Source organism: Drosophila melanogaster, chromosome 3R (assembly GCF_000001215.4).
Source record: "Drosophila melanogaster chromosome 3R".
NCBI classification, from domain to species: Eukaryota; Metazoa; Arthropoda; class Insecta; order Diptera; family Drosophilidae; genus Drosophila; species Drosophila melanogaster.
This window is the reverse complement of record NT_033777.3, coordinates 15,196,252-15,223,213: the sequence shown is the minus strand read 5'-3', so window position 1 is coordinate 15,223,213 and position 26,962 is coordinate 15,196,252. Positions and strand designations below refer to the sequence as shown.

At 45.3% G+C, this 26,962-nt stretch overlaps 9 protein-coding genes and 1 non-coding gene across 16 annotated transcripts; 5 read left to right on the top strand and 5 right to left on the bottom strand.

Moving 5' to 3' along the window:
• The first annotated feature begins 33 nt into the window (after positions 1–33).
• Polr2G (RNA polymerase II subunit G) lies at positions 34–963 on the top strand. The gene is made up of 4 exons (NM_169622.3): positions 34–133; positions 191–511; positions 569–706; positions 764–963. Exons 1-4 carry the CDS (start codon positions 122–124, stop codon positions 812–814), a joined length of 522 nt encoding a protein of 173 aa, NP_731983.1. The 5' UTR covers positions 34–121; the 3' UTR covers positions 815–963.
• On the bottom strand, positions 843–3,958 carry CG12241 (uncharacterized protein). Its single transcript, NM_142175.3, has 3 exons — positions 3,738–3,958; positions 3,146–3,668; positions 843–3,084 (listed from the first exon to the last, which is right to left on the bottom strand). Exons 1-3 carry the CDS (start codon positions 3,801–3,803, stop codon positions 1,259–1,261), a joined length of 2,415 nt encoding a protein of 804 aa, NP_650432.1. The 5' UTR covers positions 3,804–3,958; the 3' UTR covers positions 843–1,258.
• Positions 1,359–1,419, bottom strand: mir-9383 (mir-9383 stem loop). Its single transcript, NR_144678.1, has one exon. It is a non-coding gene; the product is annotated as a mir-9383 precursor RNA (primary transcript).
• Positions 3,959–4,339: 381 nt separating the features above from the next.
• On the top strand, positions 4,340–8,452 carry SIDL (Shal Interactor of Di-Leucine Motif). Its single transcript, NM_142174.3, has 6 exons — positions 4,340–4,461; positions 4,515–4,738; positions 4,796–6,796; positions 6,856–7,470; positions 7,533–7,875; positions 8,124–8,452. Exons 1-6 carry the CDS (start codon positions 4,437–4,439, stop codon positions 8,351–8,353), a joined length of 3,438 nt encoding a protein of 1,145 aa, NP_650431.1. The 5' UTR covers positions 4,340–4,436; the 3' UTR covers positions 8,354–8,452.
• Positions 8,369–9,240, bottom strand: CG4210 (uncharacterized protein). The gene is made up of 4 exons (NM_142173.2): positions 9,107–9,240; positions 8,993–9,044; positions 8,849–8,924; positions 8,369–8,788 (listed from the first exon to the last, which is right to left on the bottom strand). Exons 1-4 carry the CDS (start codon positions 9,179–9,181, stop codon positions 8,467–8,469), a joined length of 525 nt encoding a protein of 174 aa, NP_650430.1. The 5' UTR covers positions 9,182–9,240; the 3' UTR covers positions 8,369–8,466.
• A 315-nt stretch (positions 9,241–9,555) lies between these two features.
• Positions 9,556–11,937, top strand: CG6654 (uncharacterized protein). The gene is made up of 3 exons (NM_142172.3): positions 9,556–9,748; positions 9,814–10,951; positions 11,007–11,937. The coding sequence occupies exons 1-3, from the start codon at positions 9,629–9,631 to the stop codon at positions 11,666–11,668; spliced, it is 1,920 nt and encodes a 639-aa protein (NP_650429.1). The 5' UTR covers positions 9,556–9,628; the 3' UTR covers positions 11,669–11,937.
• On the bottom strand, positions 11,867–14,010 carry Mau2 (Mau2 sister chromatid cohesion factor). Its single transcript, NM_142171.4, has 2 exons — positions 12,497–14,010; positions 11,867–12,438 (listed from the first exon to the last, which is right to left on the bottom strand). The coding sequence occupies exons 1-2, from the start codon at positions 13,912–13,914 to the stop codon at positions 11,958–11,960; spliced, it is 1,899 nt and encodes a 632-aa protein (NP_650428.1). The 5' UTR covers positions 13,915–14,010; the 3' UTR covers positions 11,867–11,957.
• A 441-nt stretch (positions 14,011–14,451) lies between these two features.
• Positions 14,452–16,511, top strand: Spn88Eb (Serpin 88Eb). The gene is made up of 3 exons (NM_142170.3): positions 14,452–14,530; positions 15,098–16,090; positions 16,153–16,511. Exons 2-3 carry the CDS (start codon positions 15,110–15,112, stop codon positions 16,450–16,452), a joined length of 1,281 nt encoding a protein of 426 aa, NP_650427.1. The 5' UTR covers positions 14,452–14,530; positions 15,098–15,109; the 3' UTR covers positions 16,453–16,511.
• A 255-nt stretch (positions 16,512–16,766) lies between these two features.
• Positions 16,767–20,145, top strand: Spn88Ea (Serpin 88Ea). Of its 2 annotated transcripts, none has more exons than NM_176501.3 (3): positions 16,767–16,865; positions 18,667–19,664; positions 19,725–20,145. In NM_176501.3, exons 2-3 carry the CDS (start codon positions 18,678–18,680, stop codon positions 20,019–20,021), a joined length of 1,284 nt encoding a protein of 427 aa, NP_788678.1. In that variant the 5' UTR covers positions 16,767–16,865; positions 18,667–18,677; the 3' UTR covers positions 20,022–20,145. The 2 variants fall into 2 exon arrangements, with proteins under 2 accessions (NP_788678.1, NP_524954.2); NM_080215.4 differs by having other exon boundaries at positions 18,664–19,664.
• Positions 20,140–26,616, bottom strand: CG42542 (uncharacterized protein). 6 transcript variants are annotated; one of them, NM_001170143.2, is made up of 7 exons: positions 26,577–26,616; positions 24,064–24,349; positions 23,710–24,000; positions 23,504–23,644; positions 21,989–22,528; positions 21,011–21,190; positions 20,237–20,948 (listed from the first exon to the last, which is right to left on the bottom strand). In NM_001170143.2, exons 2-7 carry the CDS (start codon positions 24,241–24,243, stop codon positions 20,769–20,771), a joined length of 1,512 nt encoding a protein of 503 aa, NP_001163614.1. In that variant the 5' UTR covers positions 24,244–24,349; positions 26,577–26,616; the 3' UTR covers positions 20,237–20,768. The 6 variants fall into 6 exon arrangements, with proteins under 6 accessions (NP_001163616.1, NP_001163614.1, NP_001163615.1 ...); NM_001170144.2 differs by lacking the exon at positions 26,577–26,616 and adding an exon at positions 26,208–26,272; NM_001170145.2 differs by lacking the exons at positions 21,989–22,528; positions 26,577–26,616 and adding an exon at positions 25,917–26,272 and having other exon boundaries at positions 20,140–20,948.
• Between the last annotated feature and the right edge of the window lie 346 nt (positions 26,617–26,962).

The window sequence follows — 26,962 nt, the reverse complement described above, 5'->3', positions numbered from 1 at the left end:
TTATTGGCGGTAAATTACGCGCTTCTGTTTTTTTTACATTTCCGAATCTGGTCACACTTGCGGCAGCATCTTTTGGGTTCCGGCTGTTTACTTTAGTTTTTTACCTTAAATTTAATTAACAATGTTTTACCACGTGAGTATTTCATTCTCCGAATAGAGCAAAAATAAATGCCAACCCCTTGCGCCGTAGATATCGCTGGAGCAAGAGATTCTGCTTCATCCACGTTACTTTGGCCCGCAACTGCTGGAGACCGTGAAGCAGAAACTCTACTCCGAAGTGGAGGGCACCTGCACGGGAAAGTACGGATTCGTGATAGCGGTGACGACGATAGATCAAATCGGATCGGGTGTCATCCAGCCGGGCCAGGGATTTGTGGTGTATCCGGTCAAGTACAAAGCTATCGTCTTTCGGCCATTTAAGGGCGAAGTTCTGGACGCAGTGGTCAAGCAGATCAACAAAGTGGGCATGTTTGCAGAGATCGGCCCGCTGTCCTGCTTCATTTCGCATCATGTATGTTAAGTCTGAGGGATCTAAGGTAACACTTTTTAACGGGCGATTCTTTTTTAGTCTATTCCCGCCGACATGCAGTTCTGCCCGAATGGGAATCCGCCCTGCTATAAGAGTAAAGATGAGGATGTGGTTATCTCCGGAGAGGATAAGATTCGGCTGAAGATTGTGGGCACACGAGTAGATGCCACTGGAATTGTAAGACGCTCCATAAATATAAGTACTTTTCGCAAGTTAATACTCTAATATTTCTAGTTTGCAATTGGCACTTTGATGGACGACTACTTGGGATTGGTGTCCAACTAAATTCAATCGTTTTGCGTACAATTTATATATATATATATATTAAACTTTAATGAAATGCATTTAGACAGTTAAACATCTATGTGTATATAGTAATAAATATGTCTGTACTTTATAAGATTTGATTTCAATTAAAGGTACGTTACATTTGTAATTTAGTAGATTGGTGTGGTCTAGGATTTATAATAATGGATGGACATTAAGTAAACAAACGGCTCGAGCTATACATAGGGCGTTTTAAAGGTATAGTTACAGCTACAGATCGTTATGGTAAAGCACTTAAGTTAGGTGTACGACAACAAAGAAGTACTTAAAAAAGCGATAGCTTCGATTCAAAGAATTGCGATTGCACTTAGAAATGAAAGAACAGAGAAGGGGGCAATGAGATATTGGATACGCAGTTGATTGCCAACGATTGTGGAGCTCCTTACAAGGCGGCAGCAAGCCTCACAGATCCCATGAGAAGAGATGGTGCTTCACCAGCATGTCCCTTACTCCGTCCTTGAGCGGTTGCGACTCCTTGCCGCGCTTCGGCGGCAGTTCCCAGTCGGGGTTCAGATTGAAGGCGAACTGCGAGAGAATGCGCAGCTCGCACTTGATCTGCACCCAACCGGGTGAGTCAATAAAGCTCCAGGAATGATACCACTTCTGTACGACCTCCTGGCAGGCGCACAGCACCTCCAACCAGAGGTGAAGAACCTGTTCGTTGAGGCCCAAACAGATCAGCGAGCGTAACTTAACATCCATTTGTGCGTGCGCATCATCGTGCGTCTGATTGATGGCCTGAACGCAGCGATAGAGTAGCTCCTCGGGCGTTAGTACCTTGCCATCCTCATCCAGTCGATACGTTTTGCAGAGCACAAGACGGCTGTACACCGACTCAAAATCCTTCTCCACCTCCCGGGTGGCAGCCTCCTCAATATACAGCCAGGGGTGTATTGGTCCACCCAGAAACGTGGGCCGTTTCATGCCGTGCTCCAGAAAGGCCTTGATGGCCGGCGCCAAGGTGCCACGCACCAGGTCCGTTACAGTTTCCGAAATGGCATCATCTCCGGCTGATGTGTACAACTTGCTCCGCTCGTCGAGCAGCTCCACGAACTTGGCTGGAAACCAGCCGCGCAGGCCGTTCAGTTCTCCCACCCAGCAGTGTTCGTCTTTTTGACTGATGATTGTTATGATGTCGTTCCGCCGAAATCCCAACTCATCGTCGTCGTGCCGCTCAAAGTCGTGCAGGGCTTTAGCCCTTCGCTTTCGCGTCCTTGCCACATTGATAAAGTTTTCGTGGTCCTTGGCATGCGACTCGGTGCTGTAGTTGGCCGTCAGCTGGATGTGACCGGCAAGCTTGGGTTCAATGGTGATGAAATGACGACCCACTTTAAGGATAGCCTCTCTTAAGTCTACCAGGATCTCCGTCTGGCGTATATTCTTGTTCTTCAGCTGATCCCCTTCGTTGCCGTCGCCGCGGAAGAGAAAGGCTTCCAGGATGGATTTGCTTTTGCGCACCTGCCGTCGGGCTAGCTGTTGTTTGGGAAGATTAGGCGCAGCCTCGGGATTTCCTATCTGATGTCCTTGATCCGCCATGAGATAGGCCAGGTGACGACGACGATGGGTATCGATTACCGTCTGGCTAAGTGATCCGCCCACCTCCAGGGCTTGGCGAAAGAGCACTTCGACATCAGTGACCTCGCCGGGAATGTCGGACAGTGAATTGAAAATCTGTGCTGAGTTCTCGAGATGCTTTAGATCTTGCTCCTTCACCTTGAGCATGCCCAGAGTCAACTGGAACAGCACGATGGAGCCCTCGTAAAAGAACCAGTCCCAGATACGCACAAGAATCTTCATATGCACCACGTTGGCAAAAAGCGTGAGGAACCAATGCAGCGTGATTAAAGACAGCTCGATGTCGTGCTTACGCAAGGACTCGTCCACGCTGCTCAGGTAGTTGGCAATAAGCGTGTGCATCACGCGTTGGTCGGCTTGAATTCCCAGAAGAGTTGAGCTGTAGTAGGAAGCTGGCAGCAGATCCTCTACAATGGTGGCCATCATCCAAAAGGCGTTCTCCTCCTCCATGAAGAGAAGCAGACAGGCAACGATCACTCCGGTGCCCTGACAGTAGCCAATGTCAGGAAAAAGCCACGCGATGCCCCTCAGAATGCGGCGCAATCGGGGAATGCCTGTCCCATTCGGATTGCTAAAGCAGGCATTTGTTGGCAGGATGCGCAAAAGGTCCTTCTCGATCTGCTTCGAAGTCATCAGCTGGTCATTGCTAGAAGCTATCAAATTAGGTGTATATTAATAATGTATTTATAACCTTTCTTGTCGCGTTCGATCTACCTTTAACTATATCGTGGTAGCTGGTCTCGCTCTTTTGCTTCTTGGCCAACGCTCCTGATAGACGCATCCACATCTGGGCACGCAACGTGTGCGGGATACCCTGACGGACCATATTGCGCAGCTTTTCTGTGCGTGGGAGCATTACATCCACATGCTCCCAGCTCAGCTCGGCAGCCTCCTTGTTGTGTGAGAACTCCAGGTGGGCGATCCACTGCAATCGCTGCTGCGCGTCCTCTACAAAGGGTATGCTCAGCAATTTGTTGGAGCTCTGCTCCGGACCGTCCTCCTCCTCCACCCGGAAGCCAAATTCGTCAAAACGGTACTCCGGCTGGTCGTTTGGGCCGGAAGCCAATTCCGCGCCACCGCCCAGCTTGGCTAGGATTTCCTGTGGCCACATGGAGGCGGTAAGAGCGGAGAATGGCCCACCGGGATTTGGTCGCAGGCCATCGGCCACACTTAGTTCCTCCATCATAGGCGGCAGCTCTCCCAGATCGTCTTCCGAGCCCAGGTTCTGCAGTTTGCGCTGTTGGCAGTGGAACGATAAATATTAATTACCATGATAAGCAATCTTTTCTGGTCAATTTAGACGCACCGTATGCTCTTCACGGCCCACGTAACCCTCATGGTCGCGGCCAAAAATGCTCCTGGCCATGTCCATGCTGGGGCTGGCTAATTTCCAGTCGAGACCTGGCCGCGCATTCAGTGAAAGTTTCTCTTAAGTGTCTCTTTGTGGCGTGTGAAAAACAAATATTATTTCTTCATTGTTTCGTTTTCAATTAGCTACCGAATCTGATTTCACTATCAGCTGTTCGATAGGCGACTGTGGGTGGTATCGATTTTTAGCCAAGCCATAAAAAACTGAGGTGTGGTGCAAAAGGGATATACCCCTCATATACCCCTTAACAAATTTAAGTGAAAACATTTTTTGTTAATATTTTTTAATAAAAGAAGGCTTTCTCTACCAATTAAAAACCATTTAGTTTGGTTCATCTAACCATATTTTATTCTGCATATCCTTCTACTTTTTCTCTACGCCCTTGACCAGGGCTGCTGAAAGCACACCTGTTGAGCGAATAGTTAAAGCTGCTTAATTAGATTATTAATTTCTTGTATTAGGCTAGCATTTAATGGTTCATTGCATTAGGAATTAAAATATTTTTTAAATTGGTCAACCGATTATTGATAGCAACGAACAATCGATTCCCCCGCCCTCGCCTTATCAGCTGTTTGGTTGAGATTGTTGTGTGGCTTTCGTTTGCCAAATGAAAAACATACGAAATTTACAAAAACAATGCAGATAAAGCCCATAATAACATGTGAGTTGTAAAAAATTAACACAATAAATCCCATATCAAACCTTTACTTACAGACTCTGGCTCGTGCCCGCTGTTCCGATCGCTGGAGTCCCAGATCCTGAACGCGATTCCACTGGACACTTGCGAGTGGCGACGCACTTTCCAACGCCCCACGAAACATGTTCGCTTGGAAGCCCAGGCACAGCAGTTCAATGTTGCGGCCTTGGAGAAGTACAAGCAGGGTGACTGGAGCATCTTGGAGCACCCCATACTGCACATTTTCGTCACCGAGTGCAATGTGAGTTAACTGATCCTGTAGGAATCTCTAAATCCACCTCCATTAACTATCTTTCAGGATGTGGACACCTACAAAGCCACGATCAGGGAGGCAATCGACATTTGGTTAAAAACATTAACCAGTTATGGCGTCTCGGATTGGATGATTCTGTTGGTCGAAACACTGGACATGCGGAAGACAAAGAACTTCATGCCACGCACCACTGTGCTAGATAAGATACGGTTGGATTTTGGCACGAAGAACGACGACCGCTGCATCTCAGTTCTGAACCCGGCCAAGTTTGAACAGAAATCCACCGAGTCCTTCCGCTGCCTAGTGCAGCGTATTCGCTTCCTTATGCTCACCAGCTACAATCGGAACATAGTTAAGTACGAGGAACTAATACGGAGCAAGCGCGAAAAGAGAAACATTGAAGGCTGGGATTTCCGCCAATACTTCTTTATGCAGGAAGACCTTGCGTTGATCTTTGAAAAGCTGGAATTGCCCACCGAGGCGTTGATACAGTACGATGAACTGGACGCCATGTTCTCGCAGTTCATAACTCACACTGGTCTCAACGAGAAGCAGCAGTGGTTGAACCATTTTCGCAAGCCCCTGGACGCTTTCCATGGTATATGTCTGACCCGAGCGGACAAGTTCGAAATGAGGAACAAAATCCGCGATGAAGGCGTTTCTCTGTTGGAATTCCGCAACTATCTTTTCGAACGTCAAGCCTATTTGCTGCTTACTTGCAATGACATCCCAGAAATCGCGAAGAGGCTTCTGAACTTTTTGTTTTCCACACTGCGCGAGGTGGAGCTCATAAAGCTGGAGTGTCAGGAGGGCGCTCTTTGCTGTTGGGAGTTTGTTTGTGCTCTGGAAGTCCTGCAGCTGTGCGAACAGGCTATGGAACCCAACGAGCTAACATGTTTCCAGCACTGTGCTCCCATCTGGAACTTGGCCAAGGATAAGCTCTACGAGCTCGGCAAACTGTGTGGCCTCTTGCCCGGCTGCACGCCAACTTCGGAGCAGTTGCACATAGTGGTGCAGCTATCGTCGGGAATTGGAGATGCGCCGTCCGAGCAGCATCAGTTCCTCCAGGCGACACCTCAGCTACGAGACCGGTCTCCCAATCGTAAGCCCAAGAAATCGGGGGCTGAGCAGCTTAAGGAAGCCCTGGGCTCGAATCAAGCCTTCCAGAAGCTCTACCTGGAGCTGGCAGAGTTGGCCATCAGTACGTACAAGCATGTGACACGCTTGCGATCGGCCCGTTTGGTTGGCCTGGACCTGGGAAACTTCTACTGCGCTCTAAATGAGCCACATAAAGCTGTTGGATTCTTTACGGATCTTCTCAGGGAGCTGAAGGCAGAGAACTGGCACATGCTGAGCTCGCAGACGCTGCTTGAACTAGCTAACTGCTACCGCAAGATGGGCGACTCGCTGGCCTACACCAAGACATGTAGCTCCATCTCGTGTTGCGCAGAACTAGAGACCTTAGTGCGAACATTTTATTTCGACGAGTTTCTCAAGTCACTGAAAACACTTAAGACGACGCTTTCGGCACAGCCGTCGATAGAGAATGCCAACTATTGTGTACTGGAGGATCACTTTCGCATTCTGGACATCGAGGTTGTTAACCAGAAACCTATTATACAGGATGATTATATTCTAGTGCAGCTAAAAGTAGAAAGTCTCTATCCGCGCGGGGTCGTAGCTGAAAATGTTAAGCTTTGTTACGAATTGGAAGCTTCCTCTCTGGAGCTGGCCATGGAGAATGTCAGCCTAACTGCCTCCCCGTCGACGGTAAAGGCCAAGGACACCTCATCACGATTAAAGGTCTCGCTTCAGCTAGTCTACAAACAGGACAATCGCCTGCACTCTGCCGCTGTGGCCTGCGACTTGCCAAAAAGCAAGCAACCCGTGCGACGAACAAGCAGCACCAAGCGCAAACTTTCACCAAGTGTCCAGGCGGACTTCACCAATTTTGTTCAAGCGGAAAACATTGCCCTTCAGCCGGGCGTAAACCTAATTGAGATGAAGGCAAAGGCCACTCGAGTGGGCTGCTGGCAATTCAAACAGGTGGGTGATCACGTTGCATCAGTTTTCTTGGCCTATCTTCAATCGTTTTTGTTTTTAAGCTATGTATTAGCATGTCCAGCCTGGAGTTCTTGTCGGAACAGCTGCCATTTATGCCTGCCACCTTTGAGATTAGCACCAAGCCGGCAAGTGCCACGCTGGAATTCAAGACTCTGATAGCTGGCATAGTGCAGCCGATTAGCCTAAATGTCTCCGGTGGCAGTTTCATCTTTCCGCCCGATGCAAAAATCACACTGCGTTGCTCCAAGAATCTTCGCATTCGACAGGCGCGAAATACGGATGATGAAGCAGCCTATAATGATGACCAATCATTTGAGAGTACGCTTCAAGTGCCACTAGTGCAATTCAAATCGTTCGAGGAACGTAGGATCCCACTGGAGGTTCTCACTGATATGCCGGGCCGAAAGGTGTCTAAACACCATGAGCATCACATCGCCCTCAATTGTCCATGGTCTCGAACTGAGCTCCCAATCGCCGTCGATTTTCAACCAGCCATGGAGGCCACTTGCCGGCTTCACACGTGTGGCACTCAGAAGTTCCTGCAGGTGATCATGAAGGGCATGGAAGCACATCTCCTTTTGCAGCACGCTCAAGTCAAGTGCGATGTGCCCGGTGTGCAATTGTTGGATCTTAATCCGGAATCCCAGCAGCCCATTGTAACTAAATAGCAATGTAATTTAATATCTAAAATTGCTGATCTCCTGAGCTCGTCTTCTAGGAAATCTACAAATCCCTGACTGTAACTTATCTGTACGAGATTCAAGTTGAGCCCCTCAAAACGGAGCACGAGCTGCCCGTCGTAAAAGTGCATTTTGTAATCAAATACGCATCACTGTCGCAGCCTGATGTGTGGAGAACGTATGGCTGCGCTTTTGATCTGGTGGACTACACAACGCTCTTTAAGTTGCAGGCGCAGCTGGAACCCAATGAACTGTGCCGTCTGCGCACCGTGTGCAACATGAACTTGAAGATCACCAAGGTGCATGAGAATCCCTACACGGATCTCATGTACGAGGTGCTCAACGATCAGAATCTGTGGGCCGTTTGCGGTCGCTCAGCGGGTAAGTTGGATTCTCTTTACTACTCTCTCTCTTTCTTTGCTTATGATTTAATTCTGTTTCTCTACACACGATTCACTTTTGCATTTTAAGATATGGGTAAGTTCCTTGGAATAGGACACACGTAGCACTAACTAGATTTGCCCTTGCTTTTGATTGGAAACATTTAACACTGAAAAAGAAAATTGGCTTACTTCGATGAACCAACAGTCTGTACTTGTTGACTAACTAATTTTTACTTAACCTTTTAGGTGTCGTATCCATGAAGGACGTCGACAGTCATTCCATATCGCTGGATGTAATGCCGCTGAGCACCGGCTTTCTACCAATGCCCAGCATTCGATTATCCAAGTATACTGCCGGTGGCAAAAGTAAAACCGATGGCCACTCCAAGGTGCATCCCTTTCCGCCCGGTCAAGTCTACAACTCCACGAAGAGCATGCAGATCCATGTCATCGCAAGTGTGGCGGGGGATCAATGAGAAGCCAAACGAATTAATTGCAATGTACTCATAGCACATATGGCCCATGGCCAAGTATTATTAATTATTTATCGCCCTACTATAAAGTAGTAAAAATTGAAAATCAAATCAAGTTAAGATTTTTTTGCCCTCAGATCCGCGGCCAATTTGGCCAGTTGTTGCTCCTCCACGCGGTAGTAGTGCCAGCCCTCTTTATCTGTCAAATCCACGGCACCAAGACTTTCGTAGAACTTGCGTGCAGGATTCCATTCCAGTACATTAAACTCCAGGCGAGGGCACTGAAGCTCTACAGCCCGCGATGCAACCTCCAAGAAGATTCGCTTTCCGGCGCCGCGTTTACGGTGCTCGGGGCGGACATAGATGTCCTCGACGAAGAAGTACCGTCCCTGCCACGTTGAGTATGCCTTGTAGCAAATGGAGTACCCAATCGCCTGACTAGAATAGGAGAACAAGCCCACAAGTTAATCAGGTCATGCCAAGAACTACAGCACTTACTCAGTATCGTTGTCTACAAGCACATAGACTTCACAATACTCCTGGCCACCAGTGAGTCCTGCGTCTCGTTTAAGATCTGTCATATTACAATCCATTACTTTACCATTATTTCATTACTATGGTAAGGGTTTCGCCATCTCTTACCTTCCTCTGTTAGCTGGGGACCATTGCTCATCTTCTCAAAGTCAGCCAGTTCCTGCAGATCAATTCAAAAGTATCTCAAATTGGTATTAAAATAGGAATCTTATAAAACTCAACTTGAATCATGGAGAGCACATCTTTAATATCTTCAGCTAGAGCACGCCGGAATGTAAACTCTCCGGATTTCGACATAGTGGGAAATCTTTATAACCTGTGTTTTTCTGATTATGGTCAAAAGAGCTTATCTTTTGTCGAAACAATTCTAATCTATAGAGATGAGCCGAACTCTCGTGATCACAATTTAATATAACTCAATATCGATTGGGAAAAGAATTATTTGTTGTTAATAAGTAAAAAAATTAGATGAAACAAGAATAAGCCCAGATTCTTGTATATATACGATTCACATTTGAAATAATTTTATTTCAATGCACTTATCGCCATAAAATTAGATTATTTAATACTCTTCTTTACTCATTAGAATTATTTTTTGAATTGCGCGAAGGCCGCCAACAGCATTAAAGGTGTGACCAGGTGCACTTGAAATGCATCGGTATATTCAGCGTAACAAACTTCAGCCATACTGCATTTATTTAATTGTTTTATTTTGTTTCTGCATTTGACCGATTGCGTCGCGAAATGGATGTGGACAAGATCTGTCTTACCTGCCTGAGTTCCACGGGACCACTCCTGTCCATCTACGACGGCGGATCCGGCAGCTGCCTGGCGGACATGATCCGGGAGTTCACAAAAACCAAGGTGAGTTGCCTTCGCCGAGTGATCCTGATTTCCATGTTAATCTCGATTTAATTCGCGTTTTCAAGCCCCGCCGCAACGATAATCTGCCCGAGAAGGTGTGCCTAAGCTGTTTGAGTGAAATCTCCAATTGCTATACCTTCAAGATCAAGTGCGAGAACTCCAGTCGCACCCTGCGCCAATTGCTGCCGAATGCGTTGCCGGAGGAGCCCGATAGCAAGGTGTCTATCAGTTGTCCAGTGGCCACGACGGACCAGGCTGTGCAGACCACTAGCTGGGAGCCGGACAGATGCACAGCCTCCGTGCAAACGGACGCAGTGACTACCACAGACGCCGAACAGAATACCAGCCTGATTAAGTCAACGATTTCAGTGGACCTGGACTACGAAGGCGAGGGCGAGGTATTCGATTACGAGCTGCCGGATGAGCCCGTCGAAAAGACCACCAGCCTCATCCTGCAGGTCCAGGGGAACTTGAAGGACGAAAAGGAAGTTGTGTTTACCCAAACCAATGTTATTTACGAAGGCGACGACCACGAGCTGGAACAGCAGATCAGGGAATGTAACCTGGCCATCTTCGAAGGTGTCGATAACGAGGCGGAGATCATCACAGTAACCGCTCCGCAGGTAACCACCAGAAAGAGCGCTGCCAAGCTTCTAACGCAGCAGGAAAACGATAAGCATCAGACTCCTGTGGGTTCTAAGGAGGAAGCACGCGAATTAGAGAAGGAACAAGTACCTCAGTCGGCTAAGCGCACCTCACGGCGTCGCGGAGTTGTCAAGCAGGATGTACCGGCTACACCGCCGTCAGATGCAGAGCCTTCCCCCAAACAGCATCGGTTAGGAACACAGCGAAAACTCAGCGCGCCAAGAGCGGGAACAGTAAACGGGCCAAGCACAACGTCAGGAGCAGCTACTACCCCTGAGCTCAAATATCACTGTGATCGTTGCAATGCGGGATTCGCGGTGGAGAAATCGTTGATGATCCACAGACGCCAAAAGGGCTGCATTAATCGCAACTACAAGTGCAATGAGTGCGAAAAGGTCTTCGTGTCGCCGGATCACTTGGCGGAACACCAGGCCAGTCATGGTGCCCACAATTGCCCGGAGTGTGGAATACGCTGTGATTCCAAGGAGGCACTTAGCAAGCACATGGTGCAGGGCCACAAGCGGAATCTGCGGAATCAGTGCAATATCTGTCAGAAAGGTAAGATAACAAAGAGTGGTCGAAAATCCTATTTAATTGTCTCTTAATATTGTAGTATTCACCATGCTGTCCACGCTGCGTGACCACATGCGCATCCACACCGGCGAGAAACCCTTTGTGTGCAATATCTGTGGCAAGAGCTTTACACAGAATGCCAATCTGCGCCAGCACAAGCTGCGTCACTCGGAGACAAAGAGTTTCAAGTGCGAGCTGTGCCCGCACTCGTTTGTTACCAAGGCGGAACTCACCTCTCATGCACGCACCCACACCGGCGACAAGCCCTTCGAGTGTGAGGTGTGCTTGGCCAGATTCACCACTAGTTGCTCCCTGGCCAAGCACAAACGAAAGCACACTGGCGAACGGCCATACGCCTGCGATCTCTGCCCCATGAGATTCACTGCCCTCAATGTGCTAAAGAACCACCGAAGGACGCACACAGGTGAGCGGCCGTACGTCTGTCCCTTCTGCTCGAAGACCTTTACGCAGCGGGGTGACTGCCAGATGCACCAGCGTACACATCAGGGCGAGCGGATCTACATTTGTCCGGTGTGCAATGAGGAGTTCAAGTCGATGCCCGAGATGCGATCACATCTGGCCGGCCACGAGCAGCACGACAAACGCCTGGTGCACTTCACATTTCTAAGCAACAAGGAAAACGGAAGCGGGGCCCTTGAAGAGGAACTTAACGAGATGACCGAGTCTGCGCTTATGCTATAAATCAATGTAGAAGCTGTGCAAGCAAGGCGGCTTTTGTAAAGGTGGTTGAGTTTGCCTAATACCCAAGACGGATCCTTACTTTTAATTGTAATAATGATTATAATCCTAAGTTGAACGACCCAACTCAAATGCGCACAACTCATCCGCTTTACATTTCCGTCTACTCTTTCCCTCGGGAACACAGTTTATGACAAAATTCACAACTTTAGAACATCTTTAGTCTTAACTTAGTCGCTAGGTCGTAGATAAAAATAAAAGCTTAAAGTTACATTGCATAATCATCTCATTGCTAGTAGAACTGACCGTATTGCCCCGCCGGCTGCATGGCTGTCGATGTGGAGGCGATGACGGGGACTGAGGCTGTAACGGAGGACTCTGGCATGAGCAGGACGGGAGCAGCCGGCGGACCACTCGTCACTGGCGGATCGCCCTGGAACCAGTTGACGAGTTCGTGATGCGCACTTTGGACGCACTTGCGCTGGTCTGCAATCAGGTTCTCCGAGTATTTAACGTGGTTAGCATAAGCATCTTTTTCATGCTGCACATCCTTTGACATACGATGCAGGTCCTTTAGTATTGCCGATCCCCACAGCTGGACGTGGATGTCGGGTATCTTACTGGCCAGTTGCATGGCCGGCGTCACCATGTTCATGCTTTCCTTTGAGTTTCCGATGCTGAGAAAGACGTGCGATAGCAAAACCAACGAGCAGCTGGTCAGTCGGTTGAGGTCTTCGGCGTTGGCCATTTTCAGAGTTTCACGCAGAAAGCGTCTGAAAAGAATAAAGATTATCAGTTTACATTCTAGAGTCTTGGCTTAAGGTGACTAACTTCGCCTCGTGGAAGCTATTTTTGTGAAAAGCATGCAGTCCCTGGACGTAGTAGAAGCCTCCCATCAGCGCTTGACTGCTATACGTGTGCGTGTTTTCCGTTGAGACGGCATCCAGGATTTGCTTGAGGTCCGTGTCCCGCTTGGTGCGCAGATAAATGATCGCCAGGTTGAGGTTGGCAAACAGTTTCAGGTCTCGCTCGCTGGTCTCACTCACGCACACGACGAACTGCCTCTCCGCATGCTCAAAGAGGTTGGTGGACATGGAGTAGAGCCCGATGAGGCAGTGCAGCTGAGCCGAGTGTCGCCGTAGCAGGCTGCGTTGCGGAGCGGCCATGCAAACGTCTCTCGCGGCTGCTATTTCCCGGATAGCCAGTTCCCGGTTGCCCATCACCATGCGGCACATCACAATGTGCTCCAGCAGAATCACCTTGAATACGGATAGAATGGGTTTGTCCTCCTGTTGCTTAAGTTTTTCGATCTGGGTGAGTGCTTTTTCCGTGTACTTTTGTGCTTTGTCCATGTAGCCCGCCATCATTGAGTGGGAGACAGTGACCAGATAGACCAGGACGTACAGCTGCTCCTTGGGCAGCCACACAAACATCTCGAGTTGATTTGCCCCGAAAATCGCCTCATCCGAAGGCCAATTTGGCGCCATTATCGTTTGTATGGACATCTGCAGCTGTTTGAGACTAGGCTTCACCGTTTTTACCTGCCCGAGGGCCAGGTAGTAGCACACCTGTAGCACCAGGAAAAACACCTTCAGGTACTCCTTCTGGTGTGGATTGGGTATGTTGTTGTCAATGATTTGGCCGGCGGAGTTGAGCAGGGCGAGCACGTCGTTGGTCTTGCGCTCGATCATAAGGATCATGGCGCGCGAGAGCAGGAAGAGCACTTTCAGGTACGTGGCGCTCGCCTCGTCGGCACTTTCCGCGCCCACGGCCAGCAGTTCGGAGGCCAGCGAGTACTCGCGATCGCTGGCATGTATTTGGGCCAGCTGGAGCAGCAGCTTGCAGTGCCAATAGACGTTGTTTTGCGACAGTTCCACGGCCCGCCGGAGCATCGCCTTGGCCTGATGCGAGTTTCTGTCCGTCTGCAGATGCAGTTGGGCCAGCAGCGAGGCGGTGTCGAACTTAACGTCGAAATTGGGCAGCGGTTCGGATATGCTCCACGCCTTCTCCAAATGCTGGCGCGCCAGATCGATGTTCTTAGTGTAGGCCATCAGGATCTGGCCCATCTGCAAATGTGTCCGCGCCTCGACCTTCGAGGGCGGCATAAATGTGAACAGGGCTTGAAGACACTGGATGCATTTCTTGATGTTCGGCGGCTGCGAGGTGCGGAAGTACTCCGCCAGGCCAAGGAGCGATATGTAGCAGGCGTCCTGGGACGCCGCCGTCGACGTGCTCGTCGATGCACTCATTTCGGTGAGCGGGTGCCAAATTCGGTTTGTTTATCGCGTAATTTTGTTGTCAATTCGCGACTATTCAATCACGGTGGTGGCTGCCAGTGTTGTCAAGTGCGGAATTCTAGTGGTGAACCAAGCTTTAGCGGTTATCGTTTAGCAGTCACAGTGGCAGTCACTCTTTTTCAGTACCGCGAATGGTCCCGTTCAGCAGAACATAAAACTTGAAAAAAGCTATCGCTTAAAAACAAAACTGAGTAGATAATATATATTTCTGTACGAATCAAAAATTATTTCTTTTTGCAGTAATCAACTAAATAAATTTAATAAATATAGAAAAATGAGATAATATTATTTAAACATGGTAAATTTAGCAGAACTCCAATTAGGAAACCAATTCTTACTTTAAATCACTGTTTAGAAAAACCGTCTTATTTCAGTGACGGAACAGTACGTTATCAATTTAAATTCGAGGATCAGCTGCGATTTCGCCCGCTTATCGCATTATTCTCATTATTTTTAAGCCTAGCTCTGCCGTTTATTGCCACATGCATTAGTCAGTGATTGTAAGTGCAATCGGTTGGACCACCATTGTTTCCGTTTTGATTTAAGTTCTGTGCAAAATTCCGTTAAGGTAAAACCCAAGATTCTTTTAAAATAAATATTTCATACGCTTGTATCAATAACGACTATACATAATAATTTATGTTTGCAATCGATTTAAACACATACTCCGGCACATGAAAGTTTCTTATCAGTATAAATATACTATATAATATATATATATATATAAATATATATGTTATAAGAATTATGATGAATACAAGAAATACAGAATTCTAGGAAATGTGAAGAAAGAGATTTTTTTAATGGTTCTGAGAAACTTGTCTCAGTTGGGCTCGTGTCAATGTTTATATTTAAAATCCTATTGTAAAAAGCTCATTTTTAATAGTCCGACAAAATTTGGATGTGCCACAAAGTCGATTAAGGATTCCAACACTATCTCTGGCAAAATCCCACAATATACATACATATGAACAATAAACTATAATGTTATGAGGCCAAGATTATTTAATGATTCATGTTTTTTCTTTGGAAAAATTCACATTGTGAGAAATAATATCACATCCTTCACTATTTATTAGTTCTAGTTCATAAATTCTTTATAGTTCATACTTAATGAATGTCCTTAAATTTTTAGACAGTACCAACTATGCACACCTTCAGTTTGGTCCTGTTGGCCCTCCTTCCCGTAGTAACCATAGCTGCCTTGGACAAGCCGGAGCTATCATTTCTAAATGAATTCTCACAAATTTTCAAGGGAGAACGAGACTTCTCCTTAGCATTAATGAAACAGATCCGAGAGATATATCCCAGCGGCAATCTGTTCTTCTCGCCGTTCAGCACCTACAACGCCCTGCTCCTCGCCTACTTCAGTTCCTCCGAGCAGACGGAACGTGAGCTGGCCCAGGCACTGAACCTGGGATGGGCATTAAACAAACAGCAGGTCCTAGTTTCGTACACGTTGGCACAGAGGCAGGACGAATTTCGTTGGCGCCAAAGTCCCATGGAGCTCTCGTCTGCGAACAGAATTTTCGTCGACAGGACAATAAATGTTTCCAACAAATTCAACACTTTACTCTACGGGGCAACCAAAGAATTGGATTTCAAGAATGATCCGGAGACTGGCCTAAAGGAAATTAACGACTGGATAGCCGATAAGACGCACAACCAGATCCGCGACATGCTCAGCTCCGAGGAGATCACACCCCACACCATGTTGGTGCTGGCCAACGCCGCCTACATGAAGGGCCAGTGGCTCAGCCAGTTCAAGGTGGAGGAGACCGCCTTGAAGCCATTCTTCATTAACGAGCGTGAGCAGGAAATGGTTTACATGATGCACAAGACGGGCGCCTTCAAGATGACCATCGATGAGGGCTTGCAATCGCAGATCATCAAGCTGCCCTACCGCACCATATACAAGTCGAAGGAGACGCACATTTCCACCCCCGAGTCCAAATCCGATATCTCCATGATTATCATTCTGCCGAACTCCAACAAAATCAGTCTTAACCGTGTCATATCCCGGCTAAATGCCGATTCCGTTAAGAAATGGTTCGAACGGGCATTGCCGCAGAAGATCGAGTTGTCGCTGCCCAAGTTCCAGTTTGAGCAGCGCCTGGAACTGACCCCTGTAAGCTATGACCTAACTGGACCACTTGAGTCGCACTAACACGTAAGCTGTTACCTTTTCAGATCCTCAGCTTAATGGGAGTGAACACAATGTTCACGAGAAACGCCACCTTTGGAGACCTGACTGCCGATCCCATTTCCCTTGTCATCGATGACGCCCAACATCTGGCCAAGATCAAAGTGGACGAAGTGGGCAGCACTGCGGCAGCGGCCACCATCCTCTTGGTCAGCCGATCCAGCAGGCAGCCCGATCCCACCAAATTCAACTGCAACCACCCGTTCGTGTTTCTTATCTATGATGAAAAGGTAGACACGATTCTCTTTGCGGGCGTCTACAGCGATCCCAGGCAAATGCAGCACTAGAAGTGTTTTAAGACTTGTGTGTTTTTGAAAAACTTGAAGAAAAATATGCTCTATAATGCACCAACTGTTATTTTCATTTATTAATTTCGATATAAGCTAGCTTATTGAAAGGTAATACTTTTAAATTTCCATACAACTCTCAAAAGCTCATATCCAAGTCACAACATTTGTATCGCAGTTTAAGTAACAACTTTTGCACGAAACGCAAACCCGTTGAAGCAACCCACATCTTGACTTTCTGAGTGACAATCATCGGATATCGATATCCAAGCTGCGCTTTGGGTTTTAAGTACCAAGCTACTTTGGAGCACCGGACTCAGTTTATAGTTAGACGCGCTGGTGAACGGACTTGCAGTCGTTCCAAGTAATAGTTGTATATCGGTGCCACTTAAGCCTACGTTTACTCGAAGAAGGTATTTCCCAGTGATCATCCAGTTGTGTCTGTCCCAATTTGTTCAACTCCCCGGCAATTGTGACGATCATTAAGCGAACGAATCGGGTTGAAATTAAAGCGTTGTCTATTATTGTAACACTAATCAGCATGCAAATGATTGCACAATTACACATACATACGTAGATATATGTTTACGCATATAGGGATTTGAATATACATACATATGTACATATATCAGGCACGCATTTTAAATGGGCCAGTGTATTTTCGCTGTTTATAACTTTTTGCCACTATAGCCTTGATTTGATTGATCTCTGAAGTGCGATCCCATAATGACCTCCAATTTAATAGGTTTTTCACTTGATGACTTTAAAGAAAAATATTGTTTTGAGTGACACATAGCTCTGCGTTTATAAATAAAACGGGGAAAACACTGAAATCGGAATGAAAATATTTATTTAATTTTGTTGTGCAAAAATAAATAATTTTGCCTTAGTCACTCATATGACATGATTAAAAAGTAAATCGCATTTGTCCAAGAAATTTGAATTCTACTTATATTTATTTACTAAGAAATTTCAAAGGAAGTGCTTGTGTTTTTGACAAAGCAATTAATCCAAGTTCAATGCAGCTTAATTTTGGCTGACATGTCCATTTCCACCTGTCAGTCAAAAAACTGGTTGTTCAATATTTTTTGGATTCGCCCAAAAAAAACCCAGCAAAACGCACAAAAAACGACGCGCATGCGCAGAAACAGCGTTACGTCTATGGGGTAAAAAAAAAAAAATAAAAGACCCAGCCGAAAGCAATTACAAAATCGCCCATACAGGGTCAACAATGAGCATTCATACGCGTTGAAATACGTTTATGAATCATATACTATGTATATTGGTAACTGCCGGTGGTATCCGCAACCGGTTATCGAAAATGTTAATTTTGGGTTTTTTATTTTCACACAACAAAGCGCTTTTCACTGCAGTCACGCAACGGATGACTTCGTCATCGCTCAGCTGCTGAAAGCAAAACTGGAGCTATGGTCATCACAAAGCTCAAGCTCCCAAACCGATCCCCGATCCGATCCGATCTGTGGGCGCTCCTTCATGCTCCGATGGATGCATGTGGGAATGGCTGATGTATGGATACATTATGTTCGGATTGCGAATTTCGAGTGCAGAGCAGCGGAAACTTTCACTTTTTTTTAATGTCGCCTCTGCGGAGATGTTGCAACTGTCGTCTGCAAATAGCTGACCACTCCATGGACTGGAAAAAGCTTTTTGGTGAATCAGCCTAAAGCGATCTTTAACGACCTCAAATCGGTTCTATATTTTCTAAAAAGTTTCAATCACAAATCATCTAAGCTAAGTCTATAAAATATTTCGTGATTGTTTACAACAATTCTGCAGTAGTCGGTTTATGTAACTAGAAAACCCTAATGACTTGAAGTTTGGCAAACTAAGTGAATATTAAGTACGTAATTAGCTGGGACTTGCAGTTCTAATTTAACTACTCCCATAATTAGTAGTGACTTTACACAGAAATCACTTTGGGGAATTTTGTCAATATTTCTGGGAGATTCATAAATTTTTCTGGCCTGAGTGCGCTTTAAATGCTTAGTTGTCTAATAAATTAGATGAGAAATTATACCAGGATTCAATGCCGGTCACGTATTCCACACAAATCACACACTCAAAAATAAAATGGTATACAAGGTCACATATTTAGGGGTCTTGTGCTTTTCGGTTACCCATTTCAATCACATGTGCTTGCAGCCGTTAAAATAATTGCTATTTTAACTTAAATCATGTTCCAATTTTTAGCAGGCTTCCACATCATGCACATCCTCAGCATATCTCTAATGGCGGTCCTGCCGGCCATCGCCTTAGCCGGTCTCTGTGGGGTTGAGCCCGATGCGGGTTTGTTGGATCAGCGGCTGAACCTCTATAAGGGCCAACAGAACTTTGCCGTGTCCATGCTGAACGTGATTCGGCAGAGCACTCCCAATGAGAACGTCTTCTTCTCGCCGTACAGCACGTATCATGCCCTGCTCCTCGCCTATTTCGGATCCTCTGGTGACACGGAGAAGGAGTTGGCCAAGGTGCTGCATCTGGATTGGGCCGACTCGAAGGAGGTGGTGCGCAGTGCCTATATTCTGGAGAAGATGAACCGTAAGGAGCGGCAGAGCAAAATGCCTCTCGAGTTCTCCTCAGCCGATCGCATATTCTTCGCCAATGATCTGCATGTGACCGAATGCGCAAGGAATCGTCTGGCCGAGGAGGTGCAGCAGATCGACTTCAAGAGCCAGACGGAGGAGTCGCGCAAGCAAATCAACGATTGGATTGCCAAGCAGACGCACGATCAAATCCGCAATATGCTCAGTGCCGATGAAATCACTCCGCGCACTCGTTTGGTCCTGGCCAACGCCGCCTATCTGAAGGGTCAGTGGCTCAGTCAGTTCAAGACGGAGAAGACGGTGCCCATGCCCTTCTACACGTCTCCGTCGAACTACTCTCTCGTGTCCATGATGCAACAGAAGGGCACCTTCTTACTGAATGTCGACGAACAGCTCCGCGCCCACGTGCTTCAGCTGCCCTATCGCACCGTCTTTGAGTCTCAGGAGAAGGAGGACAGCTCGCCGGATGAGAACTCGGACATCTCCATGGTGCTCATCTTGCCGCCATTTAACAGTAATTCCCTCGAAGATGTGCTCTCCCGGTTGAATGCCGACAGTCTGGATGATTCGTTGAAGCAGGCAATGCCCCGCGAAATCGAAGTTTCGCTGCCCAAGTTTGAGTTTGAACAGCGCCTGGAACTTAATCCTGTAAGTTTAGACTTTTTGATTCCAAAGCTTGATTTAGTTTTGACCTGCTCCATTCCTTAGATCCTTGCCAAAATGGGAGTTAGCAAAATGTTCGATGAGTCTGTCGCTACCTTCGATGATCTGACCTCCGAGACGATTTCCATCGGTGACTCCAAGCACGTGGCCAAGATCAAGGTGGACGAGGAGGGTAGCACTGCGGCGGCGGCCACAGTCCTCTTCACCTACCGCTCGGCCAGGCCCGTGGAGCCGGCCAAGTTTGAGTGCAACCATCCGTTCCTGTTCGTCATCTACGACCGCACTTCCAGGTCGATCCTATTTACGGGCATCTATCGCGATCCCAAAACAATAAAGCAGTAAAAGATGGCGGGCTTTAAGGTGCTGCAACTTTGCAAGTAATCTAACCAAATTATTTTTCGACTGTAAAACACGATGTAAACTTTAAAAACAAACTTTAACCATAATAAATTATGCCTATAACAAGAAACCTAATGATTTTATTCATCACTCATACAGGTTCTTAAATTTAAAAGAAAGAACAAGATTTATCCCGCCCATTAAGCGCACTTTAAAATCTTTGTTTTGCTCAATTTAATTAGTTTTTCATACAAAATTCGCATAAATAATCAAATCTACAAAGTTTCATTTTGGTTGTTTCCATTAAGTAAACACGGCTACGTAAACAAATATGCGAATAAGGATCTGCGTTATGAAGGAAAGGATACAACTCAGAGGAGCGTGGGCATCGCGATGGCTCTACACGCGTATGTACAATCATCTTTAATACTTAACACGAAACCGAAACTAAACAAACAAATTAAAGCGATACTAGACAATTGGAAAACAAAAGAATTAATTGTGTGAACTAAAAATGTATGTCATGGCCGAAGCGGAAAGCACTGAAGGCACTTTTGTTTTGGATGTTTGGCAAGAAGAAAGCTACGTTAAAAACATCAACGCATTTCTAGTTTTAAACTAGTTCAACACGATCCTTGCCTGATGCTCCTCGAAGAAAAGTGGGGTTTATCAGGTAGTAACTAAAACTAAATCTTCATAATATTGTGGGGTCGTCAGCGGGCAATCTCGATTGGAGTATAAAGGCTTCGCCTAAATGTCATCCGGAGGTATGGCGACAGCGTAGATGGCGAATCCGATGAACACAATGCCACCCACAATGGTGACAGTGCGCACTGAGATTTTGGAAGCCACGAGACGACCACCAATCACAGCCAGGCCGGTGCAGATGCAGTGGCCAATAATACCGCCAGCGATAACGCCGTAAACGTCCTGCAACGGATAATAGCTTCATGTACCAAATCATTCCGGTTATTTTTATCCAAAGTGCTCACCTTGCTAGCGGCGAGAATAATGGTGGTCAGTTGGGAGCGATCGCCCCACTCGGCCAGGAACGTCATTGTGAAGGCCTGGGCCAGGATGCGCATGGTGAAGTAGGTGGCACCCCGTTTCTGTGGACGACGACGACCGCTCTCGGCGTCATTCACCAGCGCCGCGTTCACATCACGATCCAGCTGTAAAGGAAGATGGGGATTTTTAAGGATCAGTATGCGAACAGCAGACAGACAAAAAAGATTCGATGAAAATGTGCGCAAACAAAAGGATATAAGACAGCAAATTAAAAATACATGTAAATACTTTTGAACCAGAAAACTCGGATACCACCGCTTTTCCTTCTTAATAAACCAAAAATATAAACTAAAATCAAAAATCAAGAAACGATCACTTCATCATAACAACATGCAGAGAGAAAAATCGGGTGAGATGTGTGCGCTTCGAATGTAATTTAAACGAGACTAATGGGTAATAAAATACCGAGGCGACAAAACCAAATGCCAGATGACTTAGAGTTAAAAAATAATTGATGCTTGTGTTTTTCGACTGTAGTGTCACTGTTTTATGAGTGTTTTTTGTTTTTTTTTTTTGGTAAAAAGCAAGTGAAACGTATATATGATTAGCTAACAACGAAAGTTAGCGGTTGTCAGTTATATAGATTCTCATTCCGATTACAATTTCTAGAAATAAAACTGATTAAATCTATTAATATAGGTTACTCTTTTTTTAGCCTCTCACAGCACTCAGATAAATTTAGCTTAGCTCTACAACTCTTTGGAAGTCTTGAGATTTGAAGTTAATTAATCATTCTTTAATCTAAATGATATGACTTTAGGGATCATAGTCCATTCGACAATCTCCATCTAAGTGTGTAGCGTTAATACAAAAACCAAAAATTCAATCAATTCCAATTTCGAAAAACGTAATCGAATGGGAACCGGAAGCGGGACAATCGCAAATACGGTCTATGTCCTAACCCGTGCTTTGAGAGCGCCATTCACCGGTCCGGATTCTCCGTTTAGGCTGCCATTGAGACTGTGCATGCTATCGTGTCCGGCCAGCGGAGCACGTGGCTCCGAGGCGCCACCTACGGACGGGTCGGTGGGATGGCCAGCCAGCTGGACATCTACGGTGGCGGTGGAGGCGGCAATAGAGTTGGTTTGTTCGGTCTGGTTCGATGAGGCCGCCGAGTGGGCCGGGCTGCTGGGGAAGGTCTTTAACTTGAGCTGCTCGACAATGCGGCCGCCCTCCTTGAGGAACACCTCCGATTCGTGCTGATCCCGGTCGTCGTCATCGTTGCCAGTTTTATCACAGCTATTTTGCTTACTATTATTGTTATTGAGATGATTGCGCTGTTTCCGCTGGCGATGCTGCATGTCCGTGGTGGAACCTGCCGCCGTGGAAATGGAGTTGCGGCCATGGATAAGCGCCTGTTCGCTGGCATCCTCCTTGTCCGAGTTGCTATTCTTTCGCTTGCCCTCCGCGTCCTCGTACTTGCGGCTGGCCTTGCGCAGTAACTGCGCTTGGAGCGTGGCACAAATCAAAGTTGAGTGCAACATATATAGTTTATGTTTGTTTCGGTAACATTTTGAGGGGCAACGTTATTATCGAATTGTTTTAATTTCGTGTTGCATAAAGGAAAAACAATTAAAAATTTGCATTAGCTAGAAATTCGATTGGCAGAAATTTTGATTTTGATTAATATTCTGGTGGAGTTCTCGTTTGCCAAAAAGCTTTTCCATTTCAAACGATTTTCTGGTTTAGTACGAATTTGCTTTGATCAATAAACTTTTGAAACTCGCTTGTATTTGATATGCGCAAATCGTGCAATTAGTCACATGGTCATAGATGTGTGGTAAATGTTTGTATGTGAATTTCGAATGTTTGATTCAAGACAAATCAAAACCAAAGATATTCGGAAGCTATAACTGAGAGAGTATGTGGCCATACAGGTGTTTCACTGACGCTATTCGGAGCGCCCATTTTTCAATCGGCTTGGGTTATTTAGTTAAGGTAACCATGGATTTTTGTTAGGGGCTAACAAAGATTCTTAATTAGCATGCAATCAAGGTGTAATTACAATTATGAAAAGCTTAGAGTTCGTGTCTGATTAGTAATTGTTTGGTTCTTATTGTTCATGGCTCTCGTGTCAGGCAAATAAAATGGTGTTTAATTTTTTAATATAAGGTAAGAGTGAAAACCAAAGCGTGGCATATGAAGTGATTGCTTTGGCGTGGAATCAATAATTTGTTTTGTTTTTCTTTTTTTTTTGCTCTACATTTTGCCAGTCGTTATGGTTATTATAATAGTAAAACAAAAAATTAAGCGCAGATATTAACAGAAGCAGTAAAAATAACTAATTACTATAATATTGCAGCAACGAGGTGCTGCAGAAGTGCGTCACTAATTGAAACAAAGTTAGGATCTATAGAAACTACTGCAACATCTAGCACCACTACTATATACATATGCATCCATCGAAGGCGACTCACCTCATCCTCGCGCTTGCGCAGATCAGTTTGCACCTCTTCCAGTTCTTCCTGAGCGTCGGTTGGTTTCATTTTGTAGCCGTCGTACAGCATTTTTAAACCAAATATTAAAAATAATGCAGTTGAGATATAATACGTATAAATCTGTAGGTAATATAAAGTTGCATTAGTTTGTAAAGTTATCTAAATTATATTTTTTCACGACCTACCTTAGGAATAAAGTTCGCTGCCATGCCAAATGCGCATGAGAGTACCGTCATTAGCGCCAAGGCGGCGATGGCACCGCCAAAGACAATCAAACGCGGATGGCGCATGGCCATTATGGCAGCGATAAAGAAAGTCTTATCCCCTAGCTCTGTTAGTAAGATAACAGAGATCGATGCGGTAAACGCATCGATAAAGGTGCCCTTCGTTTTCGGCCGGTCCGCAGCATCTTTTGGTTTCTCCGCTAAAGAACTCAGATCCGTTGGCCTATTCAAATCTCCCTGCACGTCCAAGTTCTGCAAGCATTAAAGCATATTGGTTAATAGGCTGTTAAAAAGGAGGAATTAGGTCATCCTTACGCTCTGTATTCCGGATTCAATGACCGCATTGTCCGCACTATCCGGTTGAGCTTCCGCCGCACAAATTGTGCCGAATGTGAGCACCACCATCAGGGCCAGCGCCATGTGCCATTTGGCCGAGCGCTTCAGGTATACATTGTGTCTGGTCGTTTGCCAGAAGTAGGATTGGTTTTGTGACATCTTCGCTGTCTGTGGTTAGGAACTATCGCTCCTTTATTCGCGCCGCATGCAAATCTCCTTGTTCCTCTAAACTTTAAACGTGTACGTGTCCGTTGCCCTCGACTGACTGCAAAGAAATGAAGTAGACCCGTTGAGAATCTCGCTCACATGGTTTGAAATACACGAGCCCAGCACAATGTTTATGGCTAATCGGGCAACAAGTGTTCTACGCGGCATTTGTACAAGGCAAACAGAAAATCACTCGTGTCTGTGTTTGGCCAAGTCAAAACTGGGCTCGATTTCAGTGGGGCACGAAGCTGGCGGGGAAGGTCGGAGCTAAGATAAGCGACCACTGCGACAAGTGTCGTCTGATATGGTCAATCAATGTCGCTGCCCTCGACTGAGTTGGCAACCCGTACAAATCAGTTGCCGAAACATATTCCTCCAAAGCGCACGACCATTCAATACGTCAGAGGCAAAAACACTCAACTATCGATTAGATAATGGCAAGAGAAACACATTCGGCAAACTTTGCCATTTTTTTTTTTTTTTTTGCTGAATACCAAATGCTCTACGGGGTCTACCTCTGCATATTTATACTGCTTATCTTGAAAGTCTTATGGTGCTAAATATTTGTGACTTATTTCGTTTGGATCGCAGTTCGTTATCTTAGAAATTAACCTAGAGGCGGATAAGTCTCGGGAATTATATGCAGATTAGAAAGGTTGGATGTGAGATTGGAGTAGTATTTATAAAATAAATTTATGCGTGATCATCAAAAATATTTATCTGAAACCATACCAATATTATTCTATTTAAGTACATTTCATTATCTCCACAAATTACGACACTAATAAAAGTGAACAGGACTCCTATAGATAGAGTATAGATATGGACAGATACGTGACCAGAGAAACAAGAAAAAGATGGGCAGTAATTGACTACTATGCGTATGGTCATGTTCCTAGCTTCGTATGAATATATATAGGTATACATATATGTTTACATTTTGCTATTGATGGTAGCTATGTATGTGGGCATTTTCTTTGATGTTCCATTATCATATCATAAGAAATTGCAGAGTTATTAAAAGAAAACGTATCATATCTGAGATTTAACCTGTTGGTGTTTAATGCAAATTGTATGCTTTGCTGAGATACTAATATGACTGAGTTATTTAAATATCCTGGTCGAGAAAAAACAAAGGCGGTTTAATCAAGTTACTGCCTTGTTTATAGTGAGTCAGTCCACATTGTTCTGGGGGGTATTTTTTTTTTATTGGGTTTCCTGTGCTTCCCATTTGCTTAGCAGAGATCCTCTGCCGTCGTTTGTTCGTTATATATAGTTTCATATTTCATTAACGTCATCAAAGTGGTTTTTAGCCTTTTTTTTCGATAAATAAAAGATTCAAGACGCAATAGGGGCGGTGTTAAGGCGAGAAGACCGCGAAAGCTATCATTATGTAAACACACAATATACATACTGTGAATGCTGATTCTTTGAGAGCTCAGTAGTTACGTATGTGGGTCTTATATTACTTGTAATGGAGAGAAGTGATAAGAAAACTATATATTTTGCGAGGGTGGTTTGGCGGGAATAGTTGAAGCAACTGAAACATTGTAAATAACTATTAATTAATACGTATACATACGTATTTCCAGTTCATTTTAACTGAATTCAAATTACAAACTCACACACACATTCGGAAATTCGCGTTGATTGCCGCGCAAAAAAATAAATAAGAACAAGAAACGGGTCGAGAACGGGCAGATAAATCAATTGCCTCGACTACAAACAAATATACCCATGTATAATCAGAAGTAATATTCATTTATGCCCAGATATGTACGTATGTTGTAATGGTCTTGTTTTCGAATGGTTGGCAATGATTTCTGTTTCCCTTCTATTTCTTTTCGCGAATTCTATTTTTGTAAGACACGCAACAACAACAAATAATCTTAACGGTTTCACTTCGCATCGCTGACCAGTTAGCTGTTTTATTTTCAGCGTATTTAATTGTTAATACTCTCCACGCAAAGTTATTGGCACAAGGTCAACTGTGTGATTGCTAATTTATTTATTTAACAGCCGCCATTATGAGCATTGTTTTCATTGCGTTTCACTTTTAAGCCTTTTCCCGCCAGATCTAGCTAGTTGTCGGACACCACTATCAGAAACACTCGGTCGCTGACGACAGCAAATTGTCAATTAACCGAAAGGTAACTGTACTGCTCGCAAATATCACACGTTTAAGCAGCGTAGAGTTGTTCTTTTGGTAACTCATTTGTCATGAATCAACGCCAACTTGTAATTTAATTAGCTTAACTAGCAGAGCACAGAAAACACGTCCTTACATATCGAGAAGTACTTTTCGTTTCACTCGGTGTTAGGAAGCGCTTGAAGACGAGCAGTACTGCACAACGATGTTGAATTTGAACAGCTGCTTGTTAGCGCCTTTAGAACGAGATGGAGCATACTGTACCAAAGAGCAGGATGGAAGTATTAGGGAGGAGCAAATGTGAGCGATATTTTGCGGGGTCAATACAATAGTTACGTTATAATAAATTTGTATGTATGTACACATAATATTGATTCAAATTCATAATTTGAATGACAAGGTCCACTTATTTAATACAACTATCTATATTTCAAGAAACTTGCATTAGTTTTTAAATTTTAAAATTCGGTCTATGATAACAGAATTTTGATACAGCTTGGCAACAAATTGTTACAGGTCAGA